The sequence below is a fragment of the Macaca mulatta genome, chromosome 4 (assembly GCF_049350105.2).
Source record: "Macaca mulatta isolate MMU2019108-1 chromosome 4, T2T-MMU8v2.0, whole genome shotgun sequence".
In the NCBI taxonomy this organism is placed as follows: Eukaryota; Metazoa; Chordata; class Mammalia; order Primates; family Cercopithecidae; genus Macaca; species Macaca mulatta.
The window spans coordinates 36,244,227-36,258,655 of record NC_133409.1 but is presented as its reverse complement, the minus strand read 5'-3'; the positions used below and the strand labels follow the sequence as shown (position 1 = coordinate 36,258,655).

General features: G+C 38.5%; 1 protein-coding gene across 9 annotated transcripts in view; it reads right to left on the bottom strand.

Annotated features, from left to right (window-relative positions):
• The window catches only part of AKAP7 (A-kinase anchoring protein 7), a 157,436-nt gene that overhangs the window by 76,844 nt on the left and 66,163 nt on the right, over positions 1-14,429 (bottom strand). For 6 of the 9 annotated variants that reach the window (XR_003728798.2, XM_077999427.1, XM_077999426.1 and 3 more), the window contains one exon: positions 2,096-2,208. Coding sequence is in view for 5 of the 9 variants with exons in the window: in XM_077999427.1 (XP_077855553.1) it covers positions 2,096-2,208 (113 nt within the window). In the remaining 4 variants the exon portion in view is untranslated. Of the gene's footprint in view, positions 1-1,183; positions 1,347-2,095; positions 2,209-14,429 lie in introns of all 9 variants that reach the window. The other 3 variants (XR_013416209.1, XR_013416207.1, XR_013416208.1) reach the window with 1 other exon arrangement.

The window sequence follows — 14,429 nt, the reverse complement described above, 5'->3', positions numbered from 1 at the left end:
GTATCAGAACCATATGTGGCATTTACTGAACATCAAAAGCTTAGGTCCTAGGTCCATCTCTAAATCTAAGGGTAGAGGGTGGAAATCTGAAACTTCAACAAGTACCCCCGCTGACTTGAGAATCCCCATATCTAAGTTCTACTTCCTTAAACTTTCAGGAACACTGACCATTATAATAGTGATGGGAATAGACTCATTCCATAAATTAAAATAAAAAATTATTATTTGACTTCCTGAAAATGATAAGATCACAATTTATTTTCTAAATATTAAGCATTCTGATCTAAATAAAATGCAACCTTAGATTTTATGTACCATGCAAGCAGTGACTGTTTCTATTTTGATCACCATTCTGTGCCCAGCACCCAGTGTCTGGCACATAGTAGGCACTCAATATGTATTTACTTAATTAATATGATTTGGAACAGGGAGCTCCTTACACATAGAAATGACTCTATATGAACTGGAGCTGGCCAGTGGGAGGGAAGAATGTGAGACAGAATGAGATGGGATGGGTTTCTCAGGTACAGAGACAGGGCTCTGTAACTGATAAGACTGTGATCTCAGTCACATCACAACCATTCCAAGTTTCATATCACTTTTCTATAGGGTAAGATTGATTCTGAGAAATTAACTGCCAATAAATCATTTAAATGCAGTTTGAAATGTTGACATATATAGTTAAGCATTTTTTGAATAAATGTCCTTGGGTGCTCTCATTTCAAAGTTAATATTATAAAGATAAAGAAACATTTTGAAATGGAGATATTACCTTCACCACTGATTGTCATTCTGTGATTAAGTTTGAAACCACTTGGAAGAGGACAATCCATTTGAAAGCAAAACAAGAAAGATAACCAGTAAAGAATCAAACTGTCAGTCTACAAGTTTTGTAAATTGTTATCATCCCAGATTTCAAAATCTATCATTTACACCAATTATTTTTACCTCATATACTCTGGAATGATACCTAATATGGATACTACTAAATTTGTGGCAATGTAATCCAAAAAAACATGCAAAATATCTTTTTGAGATTTTCAGCAATAGTCTGTAGAAAACTCTTAACTACAGGATGGTGAGTCACCCAAACCCATGATTTAAAGGACCCAAAAGACTTTTCTGAGGACAGAGACATTAAATACAAAATGTGACAAATTTAGAAAAAAAAAATTCTACTTACTACTATACATGGCCTTCATTGCTAGAGCTGCAAATCAGTCTTAACTGCAGCAAAGGGTCATGGAGAGCAGGGAGCGGATATTAATCTGCATGCCCATCTCCAAAACTCTGGTATATGAGAGCAGGCCATCAGATGTCTGAATTTGCATGAGGAACCCCCTAGGCTGAAATAGGAAACAAAATGAAGGGTGGCCTTAGGATTTTAGGAGAAATGCTCATGAACCTAGACAGAAGTCAAAAGTTGCTCTGACTTCTGAGGGAAGAAGGAGTGGCCTATAAAGGCAGTAAGTCACCCTGAGACAGGGGAAGTCAAAAGACTTGTCACTTGGATTGTGCCACTGTTGACCATCCTTAGGGAGAAGTACTTTTAAGTACCTCCAGGAAAGGAGGTCCCTCAGTTACCCTCATGCCCAGTTCCCGATACACCTGGTTCCAAGGCCTTAATTGAGGCAACCGCTGAAAGATGGTCTTTTGGAAACCTTGAAGAGCGACAGGAAGAGGGGTAAAAAAGCTTACCCAGTTGCGGTGAGCAGCACCAGCGTACACAGGCCAGCAGAGGAAGCTTTGATAGCAACAGGATGCAAATAACCACAAGCAAGGATAGCAGCAAAACTGAACTCTGGCACCACCTCGAGGCTCTTCAGGGAATGAAGCAGATGAGGCAACAGTGGTAGAAATAAATGATGGCCAGAGAATGCAAGAACAGCCATCATGGCAAAGGAAGGCAAAGCTGAAATAGCCTCCTCGGAAGGCCAGGAACATCCTCAGCATCTCTGGGAATTGGAACCAACCTGACTTGGAATCCCAGAAGCAAGAGTAGTGTGAGACCGCGGCAATGTCACTTGTGCTCCAGACCATGCTTATGGCTGGCGTGGCCTGGTAAAACAGGCTTGCGATAAGAACATGCACTCACATTCTTACGGAGCCATGGTGATTTTGACAACTTCATGAAGGTCAAATGAGGCTTAAAACTTCTGCTGTCTCCTGCCAGGATGCCTTTTTCTTGAAATGTCCTATTTGCAGTCTCTGAAGAAAATAAAGAGAAACAAAGAAATGCTACTACAGTCTGTTCACAGTTGTCTTTAATTGCAAAAAAATACCAGTTCAAACAATCACTATTTTACGGCGAAGATTACTTTATACACCTGTTTCAGATATTTTCTTTAAAAGGAAGAAAAAATCTGCAATATGTATAACAAATACTATTTGACAGTTAAATGTCCAGTGATTTCACACCTGTGGTAAAGCACACAAAAGCAATAATTTGAAAGGGATATCTAACAAATACAACAACTGTTGGGCTGACACGGTGCTGATTTTCACTGAGCATTCCAGTGGTTTCCCTGAGTATAAAAAAGGACTAGCTTATCTGAAACCCTTAATATCTAAAACTTCTGCTTCCAAGATGAAGTAGCAGAAACCTTCCCTGAGCAATGAGAAACAAACAAGGCAAGCCCTTTGACTGTTCCAGCTTATATCCTTGAATGTCCAAGGTCTTGTGTAAGGAGGTGAAACAGATAGAGTCCAGCCATTCCCTGGGTTGAGGGAAAGGAGCTGAAAGGGACAGAATACTTGAGAAGAGAGACCTGTACCAAGAAAATTCCAGAGCTCTTCAAAGCGTTCCCCTAGAATATCTGACTGAGTCCTGATCAGTGCATGTGTGCAAGGAAACTACCTGAGGCTGGGGAAAAACACATTCAAAAGGATTAAAGGGGAGAGTGTCCAGTACTCTAACAAGAAAAGGTGAGCCCTTTGATTGCCCCAGCTTATATCCAAGGCCTTGTATGAGGAGGAGAAACCCAGACGGAGCCCAGGAATACTGTCTGTTCCATTAGCCAGTCTGGAAAACCCCAAGATTCATGAGACATCAGGTAGAAAGAACAGTCTTGCCTCAGTAGTGGGGAATAATTAACTCTGGACTGGTACTCTTCTAGTACCACCTAGGAAATCTTAGAAACAAGACCCAAAACAAACAAACAAACAAACAAAAAACTGATTTCCAGGTAACTTAATTGTGTACCAGAACAATGCCGAAGGATATTTATAGAAATACACAACAATTCAGCACCCAACAAGGGAAACTTCACAATGCCTGGCATCTAATCAAAAACTACCAGGTGTGCAAACTAACTGGTCAATATGGCCCTCATTTTTGAAAAGATAAATCAATTAATCAAAAGTGACTCAGAACTGACATCGAGGTTAGAATTAGTAGATAGGACATCAAAATAGTTATTGTAACTGTATGTCTTATGTTCAAAAAGTCAAGTAGATGTTGGGAGAAAAGCTGAGTGTTGGGAGAGAAGCTGAGGCAGGGCTTGCATGTCTGACATAATGTAAAAGAGTGTTGGAACATATCCGGGGTCCAGGGTCTAAAACCCCTCGTGGCCTTTGGAATATGTCTAGACTTGCTGGCTCCTTGCTTCTAGCACTCCCATTATCTGAAGTAGTCATATGTTTCAAAGAAAATGCTAAACCATCACAGCTGTAACTCATTTGCTTGATACACCGCTTCCTTTCAACCCCCATATCCTCACCACCTGTTTCTTTGTTTGATCACCAATAAATAGCATGGGATCCCAGAACTCGGGGCCTTCGCGTCCTCCATACTGGCATTGGCCCCCAGTCCTACTTTCTCTCTTAACTTGTCTTTTCCTTTCACTCCGCTGGACTTCGTAGCCCCCACAGCCTGGTGTTGGGTCTGATCACCCCAACAAGCAGAGACACGGAAACTATTAAATCCAAATCCAAATCAAATTTATATAGAGATGGAAACTGCAATGTCTGAGAAAAATTAACTGGATGAAAATAACAGGTGAGACACGGCAGAGCAAAATACTGGTAAATTTGAAAACAATGCAATAGAACCCAAAATAAAACACACTAAGAAAAAGAAAATATAAAGAAAAAAGAACAGAGAATAGAATATCAGTGAGCTGTGGGGCAACTTCAAGTTGTCTAATATGTCTGTAACTGAAGTTCCTGAACAAGGGGGAAAGAAATGGAGTTAGAGAAAATAAATGAATAAATAATGGTGTTGCAGAATGAAAACTGCCACAACTACAATGGAAAGTAATCTGAGTAGCAACTATTAAAATTTAGGCTAAACAAGCATTTTGAGCCAGCAATTCCAATTCTAGGAAAATACAAAGAAATAAAAGCATCAGTATACGAAATTCTATGAAAAGACACTTATTAAAACATTATCTGAATTCGCACAAACTGGAAACAACCTTCTTCAATAAATAAACGGTTGATAAATTACCATATGGCCACCATGAAGATAATAAAAGGAATTAATTAGAATTACACACGTAGACAGGAGAAGTGGCCATGATTCATTAAGCAAAAAGAGAGAACTTACATGGTTATTACATCTATAACATGATTCTCTGGAATATAAAAGAGAGAAGTAAAGAAAATAGATTATCTATATGTTTTCACTAACATGGAAAAATAGTATAGAATACCTTGGGATGTGGGTTGAGATTAAATAGAGGCACAGGAGACCAGATTTATAAATATAATACATATATATGGATTGAATTGTTAAAATGAGCATATATTACTTTTGAATAAAAAAATTAAAACATAAAATAAGCACAGTAACAAATGCACTATACATTAACAATATAACATTGCTATGATTTCACAAGCATCAAACTAGAATGCACAAAGAAGAGGATAGAATCATTTGGATGTATGTGAAAAATTCATACTTTTCAAAGATCAACGGTAAATAAATTTTCATGTGGTCTTTTTATCCAAAAACAAGTAGGGCTAATACTATTAAGCCAATTCTAAAGACAAGAAGACCGGAACGTAGGAAGAACTCAGAATTTTATCAGATAAATTTAACAATTACTCTTTGAAATAATTAAAAAGAATCAAGCAGAAATTCTAGAGTTGAAAAATGCAGGCTGAGCACGATGTCTCATGCCTGTAATCCCAACACTTTGGGAGGCCGAGGCAGGCAGATCACCTAAGGTCAGGAGTTCGAGACCAGCCTGGCCAACATGGTGAAACCCTGTCTCTATTAAAAATGCAAAAATTAGCCGGGCATGGTGGCACGCCTGTAATCTCAGTTACTCAGGAGGCTGAGGGAGGAAAATCGCTTAAACCTGGGAGGCAGAGGTTGCAGTGAGCTGAGATCGCACCATTGCACTCCAGCCTGGGCAACAGAGTGACACTCTGTCTCAAAAAAAAAAAAACAAAAGCAACTGACATGCTGAAGAATGCATTAGAATCTCTTAATAACAGCGCCAAACAGGCAGAAGAAAGAATTAGTGAGCTTGAAGACAGGCTGTTTGAAAATACACAGTCAGAGGAGACAAAAGAAAAAAGAATATAAAATAATGAAGCCCACCTACAAGACCTAGAAAACAGTCTCAAAGGGACAAATCTCAGAGTTATTGACTTTAAAAAGAAGTAGAGAAAGAGGTAGGGGTAGAAAGTTTATTCAAAGGGATAATATAAGAGAATTTCCCAAACCTGGAGAAAGACGTCAATATTCAAGTACAAGAAGGTTATAGAACACCACGCAGATTTAATTCAAAGAAGACTACCTAAAGGCATTTAATAATCAAACACCCAAAGGTCAAGAATAAAGAAAGGATCCTAAAAGCAGCAAGAAAAAAGAAGCAAATAACATACACTGGAGCTCCAATATGTCTGGCAGCAGATTTTTCAGGGGAAACGTTATAGACTAGGAGAGAATATCATGATATATTTAAGATGCTGAAGGAAAACAATCTTTTACCCTAACATAAGAACTAAAAAGCAAGAGCAAATCCAACCCAAAATTAGTAGAAGAGATAATAAATATCAGAGCAGAAATAAATGAAACTGAAACAAAATACAAAAAAAATCACAAAATGAAAAGCTGTTTTTTTGAAAAGATAAGCAAAATTGACAAACCTTTATCCAGACTAAGAACAAAGATAGAAGACCCAAATATATAAAATAAGAGCTGAAAAATGAGACATTACAACTGATACCACAGAAATTCAAAGGATCATTAGTGGCTGCTATGAGCAACTATATGCCAATAAATTGGGAAATCTAGAGGACACAAATAAATTCCTAGACGCATACAATCTATGAAGACTGAACCATGAAGAAATCCAAAACCTGAACAGACCAATAACAAATGAGATAAACGTCATAATAAAACATCTCCCAGCAATGAAAAGCTTGGGACCTGAGGTCTTCACTGCTGAATTCTACCGAACATTTATAGAAGAACTAATACCAATCCTACTCAAACTACTCCAAAAAATAGAGGAGGAGGGAATACTTCCAAACTCATTCTACAAGGCCAGTATTACCCTAATATCAAAACCAGACAAAGATACATCAAATAAAGAAAACTACAGGCCAATATGTCTGATAAACATTGATGCAAAAATCACTGAATTCAACACCACATTTAAAAGATCATTTATCATGACCAAATGAGATTTATTCCAGGGATGCAAGGATGATTCCATATATGCAAATAAATCAATGTGATATATCATATCAACAGAATGAAGGACAAAAATCATATGACCATTTCAATTGATTCTGAAAAAGCATCTGATAAAATTCAACATCCCTTCATTAAAAAACTCAAAAAACTGTGTATAGAAGGAACATACTTCAATATAATAAAAGCTATATACAATAGATCCACATCTAATATCATACTGAATGAGGAAAAACTGAAAGCCTTTCCTCTAACATCTGGAACACGACAAGGATACCCACTTTCACCACTGTTATTCGACATAATAGAAGTCCTAGCTAGAGCAATCAGACAAAAGAAAAAAAGGGCATCCAAATTGAAAAAGAAGAAGTCAAATTATCCTTGTTTGCAGATGATATGATCTTACATTTTTTTAAAACCCAAAGACTCCACCAAAAACTATTAGAACTGGTGAAAAAAATTCAGTAAAGTTGCAGGATACAAAATCAACATACAAAAATCAGTAGCGTTTCTATATGACAATAGTGAACAATCTGAAAAAGAAATCCAAAAAGTAATCCTATTTACAATAGCCACACACACAAAAAAATTAAACACCTAGGAATTAACCAAAGAAGCAAAAATTTCTACAATGAAATCTATAAAACACTGATTGGATAAATTGAAGACAGCACCAAAAAAATGGAAAGATATTCCATGTCCATGGATTGGAAGAATCAATGTTGTTAAAATGTCCATACTACCCAAAGCAATCTACAGATTCCATGCAATCCCTATCAAAATTCCAACGACATTCTTCACAGAAATAGAAAAAACAATCCTAAAATTCACATGGAACCACAAAAGACCCAGAACAGCCAAAATTATCCTGAGAGAAGAGAACAAAACTGGAGGAATCGTATTACTTAAGTTCAAATTATACTACAGAGTAACAAACAGCATGGACTGGCATACAAACAGACACACAGATCAATGGAGCAGAATAGAGAACCCAGAAACAAATCCATACATCTACGGTGAATTAATTTTCAACAAAGGTGCCAAGAGCATACAATGGGGAAAAGACAGCTTCTTCAATAAATGGTGCTGGGAAAACTGGATATCCACATGCAGAAGAATGAAACTAGACACCTGTCTCTCACCATATACAAAAATCAAATCAAAATGGATTAAAGACTTAAATCTAGACCTCAAACTATGAAACTACTACAAGAAAACAGTGGAGAAACTCTCCAGGACATTGGTCTGGGCAAAGATTTCTTGAGTAATACCTCAGAAGCACAGGGAACAGAAGCAAAAATAAATAAATGACATCACATCAAACTTAAAAGCTTCTGGCTGGGCATGGTGGCTCACATCTGTAATCCCAGCACTTTGGGAGGCCAAGGTGGGCAAAGTGCTTGAGCTCAGGAGTTTGAGACCAGCCTAGGCAACATGGCTAGACCCCGTCTCTACAAAAAGATATAAAAATTAGCCAGGCATGGTGGTGAGCACCTGTAGTCCCAGCTACCTAGAAGGATCACTTGAGCCTGGGAGGCGGAGGTTGCAGTGAGCTGAGATCACACTGCTGCACTCCAGCCTGCGCAACACAGTGAGACTATTCCCAAATTAAAAAAAAAAAAAAAAAAAAAAAAGGCTTCTGCATAGCAAAGGAAACAATCAACAGAGACAACCTACAGAAGGAGAGAAAATTTGCAAACTACCCATCTGACAAGTGATTAATAACCAGAATTATAAGGAGCTCAAACAACTATATAGGAAAAAAATCTAATAATTCAATTTAAAAATCAGGAAAGATCTGAATAGACATTTCTCAAAAAAAGACACACAAATGGCACACAGGCATATGAAAAGGTGTTCAACATCACTGATCATAAGAGAAATGCATATCAAAACTACAATGAAATGTCATCTCACCTCAGTTAAAATGGCTTTTACCCAAAAGACAGGCAATAACAAATGCTGGCGAGGAAGTGGAGAAAGGGGAACTCTTGTATGCTGTTGGTGGGAATGTAAATTAGTACAACCACTATGGAGAACAGTTTGAAGGTCCCCCAAAACACTAATAATACAGGTACTATACAATCCAGCAATCCCACTGCTGGGTATATACTCAAAAGAAAGGAAATCACCATATCAAAGAGATATCTGCACTCCCACGTTTGTTGCAGCACTGTTCACAACAGCCAACATTTAGAAGGAACCTAAATGTCTGTCCATCAACAGATGAATGGATAAAGAAAATGTGGTACATATATATACTGGGGTGCTATTCAGCCATAAAAAAGAATGAGACCCTGTCATTTGCAACAATACAGGTGGTACTGGAGGTCATTATATTCAGTGAAATAAGCCAGGCAAAGAAAGACAAGCTTCACATGTTCTCACTTACTTGTGGAAGCTAAAAATTAAAACAATTTAACTCATGGAGATAGAGCATAGAAAGATGGTTACCAGAATCTAGGAAGGGTAGTAGGGGGATATGAAAGAAGTAGGGTGGTTAATGGGCACTAAAAAAAATAGAAAGAATAAGACCCAGTATTTGATAGTACAAAATGGTGACTACAGTCAGTAATAATTTAATTACACATTTTAAAATAACTACAAGGGTATAATGGGATTGGTTTTTTATTTTTATTTCACTAGTTTTGGGGGAACAGGTGGTGTTTGGTTGCATGGAAAAGTTCTTTAGTGGTGATTTCCTAGATTCTAGTGCACTCATCACTTGAGCAATGCACACTGTACTCAATAGATAGTCTTTTATCCCTCACCCTCCTAGCACCCCTCCCCCCAAGTCCATTATATCATTCTTACGCCTTTGCTTCCTCATAGCTTGGCTCCCACTTATAAGTGAGAACATAAAATGTTTGATTTTCCATTCCTGAGTTACTTCACTTAGAACAATAGTCTCAGCTCCAACCAGGCTGTTGCAAATACCATTGTTTTGTTCCTTTTTATGGCTGAGTAGTATTCCATGGCGTCAATATACCACATTTTCTTTATCCATTCGTTGGTTGATAGGCATTTAGGCTGGTTCCATATTTTTGCAATTGTGAATTGTGCTGCTATAAATATGCATGTGCAAGTGTCTTTTTCATATGACTTATTTTCCTTTGGGTCCATACCTAGTAGTGGGATTGCTGAATCAAATGGTAGTTCTACTTTTAGTTCTTTAAGGAACCTCCATACTGTTCTCCATAGTGATTATACTAGTTTACAGTGTGGGATTATTTTTAACACAAAGGATAAATGCTTGAGAGGATGGATATTCCGTTTACCTTGATGTGATTATTATGCACTGCATGCCTGTACCAAAGTATTTCATGTACCCCATAAACATATACACCTACTATGTACTCACAAAAATTTTAAAAAAGAATCTAAAATCTTCTTTCTCCCTTCTATGAAACATTTTCAAACAAACGCTAAAAGTGGTGAGTTACTTTAAGAACCATACATTGTACATGAATTCCAATCAACAAACACAAGTTTAATCGTTCATTAATTCAGCAAATATTTATTGAGGGCCTAATATATACCAGGTACTGTTCTAGATGCTGAATATACAGCAGTGTGCAAGACAAACATCCTGCCCTGTGTGCCTTCCATATTTGTTGGGTGCCACAAACTAATACATAAATGAAGGTCAGGTTCTGTTAAGTGAAATAAAGAAAACAAAAGCAGGTAAGAGCATAGAGAGTTATGTGGAAGAAATAAGGTTCCCATTTTATATAAGGTGGTCTGGGAATCCAGCCCTGAATATATGGCATTTCAGCAGACACCTGAGTGAAATTGAGAAGAGAACCATGTGTGTATCTAGGGGAAGAGTACTTGCAGCAGAAGAACAACTTCTAAGGTGAAAGAATATTGAGCAGATCTGAAACACAATATAAAAGACAGGGTGACTAGGGCAGAGTGGGGATATGGGGAAGTGACAGGAAATACATTTAGAGAAGCAGGCAGGGACCTGCTAAAATCTTTGGATTTTATTCTAAGTATGATTGGCAATTTTAAAGGTTTTAGGGTAATGAAACTTATCTGTGAAGGTAACTTTATTTAGTCATCTATAATTTGTTTTGTTTTTTTTGAGACAGAGTCTCACTCTGTTGCCAGACTGGAGTGCAGTGGTGTGATCTTGGCTCACTGCAACCTCCGCCTCCTGGGTTGAAGAATTCTTCTTCCTCAGCCTCCCGAGCAGCTGGGATTACAGGCACACACCACCACGCCCAGCTAATTTTTGTATTTTTAGTAGAGACAGAGTTTCACCATGTTGGTCAGGATGGTCTTGATCTCTTGACCTCACGATCTGCCTCAGCTTCCCAAAGTGTTGAGATTACAGGTGTGAGCCACCGCGCCCAGCCTATTTGTTTGTTTTTTAAGACGGGGTCTCACAGTGTTGCCAATGCTGGTCTCCAACTCCCGGGCTCAAGTGATCCTCCTGCCTCAGCCTCCAAGTAGCTGGGACTGCATGCATACATCACCACACCTGGCTACTCATCTATATTTCAACTAGAATATCTATTTCTTCCTGGAGGAAAAAAATTAGACCTTTTGAAAATTCTTAGTGCTCCCTGGGACTGTATCTTTGTTGAAGAAGGTAGCTAATGGAGTGTCACAGTGTTTTAGATTGGGGGAAGAGAGGTGGGCAGCACTTGCGTCACTATTTGGCATTTCCTAAGACATGCACTATGCTTGATTTCTGCAACTGGATTCTCCCTCATTCCCATACATAAGGATTCTCTGCAACTTTGGTGCCCTCCCAAATACACAAGATTTCATCCTATAGCTTGCCATACCACACCAGAGCAAGCCGGAACTCACAGGGGCTGCCTGAGGCTCTTTACTGCCTTCCTGCTCCTCTTGAGCACACAGAAACAGCTGAGTGTCCTAGACCAAGGTGGAAAGGGTCCAAACAGGTCTGAACACCATGGGGCCACCTGGCACATGAAACCATCTTCTCTTCTGTCACCTCCAATATACTCTGGGAGCACAGGGAATTCTGGCTTTGCTGACTGTGTGCAGACTTCTCAGGGATGGAGCAGAGATCACTCCTGCTTTCAGACGTATGTGGATTTCTGTTGTTTCACTCATGGGATGACAGATTGGGCAAGAACACACACTCTTGCCAAGCGGCCTCTAACTCTTCTTCACCCAACCCAGAGTATCTTTTCTAGTACCAGGACAGGAAAAAAGCATATCATTATGCTTTGTTTTTGAAACCCCGCCTTTCCTCTACTTTTGCTGCTGTATTCCTACTCTTCTGAAACATGAGTGTCACTCACTGCCCAGGAGGGGGCAGGCAGAGAACAAGGGATACAAGAAACACAAGGAGAGAAACTCAGTGAATAACTCAAAACAGTATCTCACCACATCTTCGAAAAATCTTACTGTTATTTTACTTTTACTGTTACTTTCTTTTTTTAATTTATTATTTTACTTTTTACTGAATACTAATTAATGTGCTAAATGTGACATTTCAATCATGGTATATAAATTTGGGGCATATTCTAAAAACCCTGTGCTGGTAGTCACTGCCCTCAAATGGCTTTTTGTCTCTATTCTATGGTAATAAAGAAGGTTAAGCAATAGACCATTAAAATGCCTAGAAAACACTGGTTCTCAGTTGCAAACAACAGATGGCAACTTTGGCTGAGTTGAGGAGGAAAAGAATTCATATAAGAACACCGGGAGGGCCGAGTGTGGTGGCTCAATCCTATACTCCCAGCACTTTGGGAGGCCATGGTGGGTAAACTGCCTGAGCTCAGGAGTTCAAGACCAGCCCACACAACATGGTGAAACCCCATCTCTACCAAAAATACAAACAATTAGCCAGGTGTGGTGGGGTGTACCTGTAGTCCCAGCTACTTGGGAGGCTAAGCTGGGTGACAGAGTAAGACCCAGTCTCAAAAAAAAAAAGAACACCACGAGGACCAGAGGACTAGGCTGAAAGGCCATGAAGCCAAGGAGATAGGAGATGCCCAAAGTTCTGGTAGAGCCCAGGTCCAGTACCAACACCCCCTCTTCCAGCGAGCATCAGGTGCCAAACCACAGACAGCACACAAAGGGTCAAAACTGCTCCCACTGGCCTTGGACTGGTAGTAGCTATCACTGATGACACACCTATCCCAAGGATGAATTCTACGTGGTCCTTTTCTTCTTCAAGTTGCTAGCTTCTGATTCAAAGTCTGCGTCAGACCAAGATCATATTTTCCTTCCCTAGCAGCAAGGGAGTCTATGAAAATGTAACTAACACGAGAGATGAGTATAAAAAATTTAGATGCTGGGTAGCCAAAAAAAGAAAGACAAGTCCAGCATAAGCATGTTATGAAACAGTGAGAGTGTATTCCTATTATCACTGTATCACTGTAATTAACTTATCGACTTAGAGTTCATATAAATTACAAAAACCTATCTTTGCTCAACTACCCTGTCATAACCCAACTTTGGCCCTCTCTATTTGGGCATATTCACAACTGTTTTAAAAGAACTTCATGTTGAAATATTAGTCTGAATCATACAAAACTGTCACTTTTATGGGTCAAAAATAGTCAGATATTAGCGATGTCTCGCGGTTTTACATATGTCATGATGGACTAATTTACTATGTTCCTAAGATTTGACTGTTTAGAGCATAATTTCCAAGTCTTCAAATATTTGAAGAATTATCTCATATAAGAGCTTCCAATAGCAGTTTAGCAACATGTTTGTATCAACCCAGAAAACAAAGAGCATAAAGGTGTGGAAGCACAAATTCATTTATTCAGTTACTTACTGAGCACTCCCTGTAAGTGCCAAGCACAGTACTGCTGAAGGCTGCACACAAGAGACTCTAACTTATTTTTGTCTCCTGGGAGGTTATAGTCTCATGGGACAGATTTCAGCACAATAAAAAGACGGACTTCCCAATCAACATCAAAAAGTCAAATTTGAATTTTTGAATTTATCAAAAAATTTGACGGCTATAAGAAATGGACTTTTGTTAACAGAAAATTAAAATAGTGGGCATTTGTACTGTTCTTTACTACCTAATGTTTATTTATTATCTTATTTGCTATAACAATCTTAACTGAGTCTAAAGAAAACAACATTTTTCTCTTTTTTTCCTTTTTTTTTCTTTTTCAAGACAGAATCTCGCTCCGTCACCCAGGCTGTATTGCAGTGGTACAATCTCAGTTCACTGCAACCTCCACCACCTCCTAGGTTCAAGCAATACTCGTGTCTCAGCCACCTGAGTAGCTGGGATTACAGGCACGCACCACCACGTCTGGCTAATTTTTGTATTTTTAGAAGATATGGGGATTTTGTCATGTTGGCCAGTCTGATCTCGAACTCCTGGCCTCAAGTGATCTGCCCGCCTTAGCTTCCCAACCAAAGTGCTGGGATTACAGTCATGAGCCACTGCACCCAGTCAACATTTTTCAATTTACTGATTTCAGTTACTTCAGATTTTGACCCAACAGCTCTCATTATTCACTGGGTCTGAAGTCTCTTATGATATTTATTCACAATACTGTTTTAAATAATATTTGTCATAAAGAACTTTTGATTTTTATTAATGTGCTTTTTCAATATAGTCTATAGGTACACAGAAGTGGGAAAAAGAAAATGCCTTCTTTTTGAAAAGTACTTCTTAATACTGATTTTATATTCCTAACAGTAGTATCATCTATTGCTTAGAGTATTAGGTAATGGTTACAGCAATATCATATTTGGAATGAGAAAAGTTTTTACTAATGTGAAACCTACATGTCATTTTTCATCTATTAACAACTTATACAGA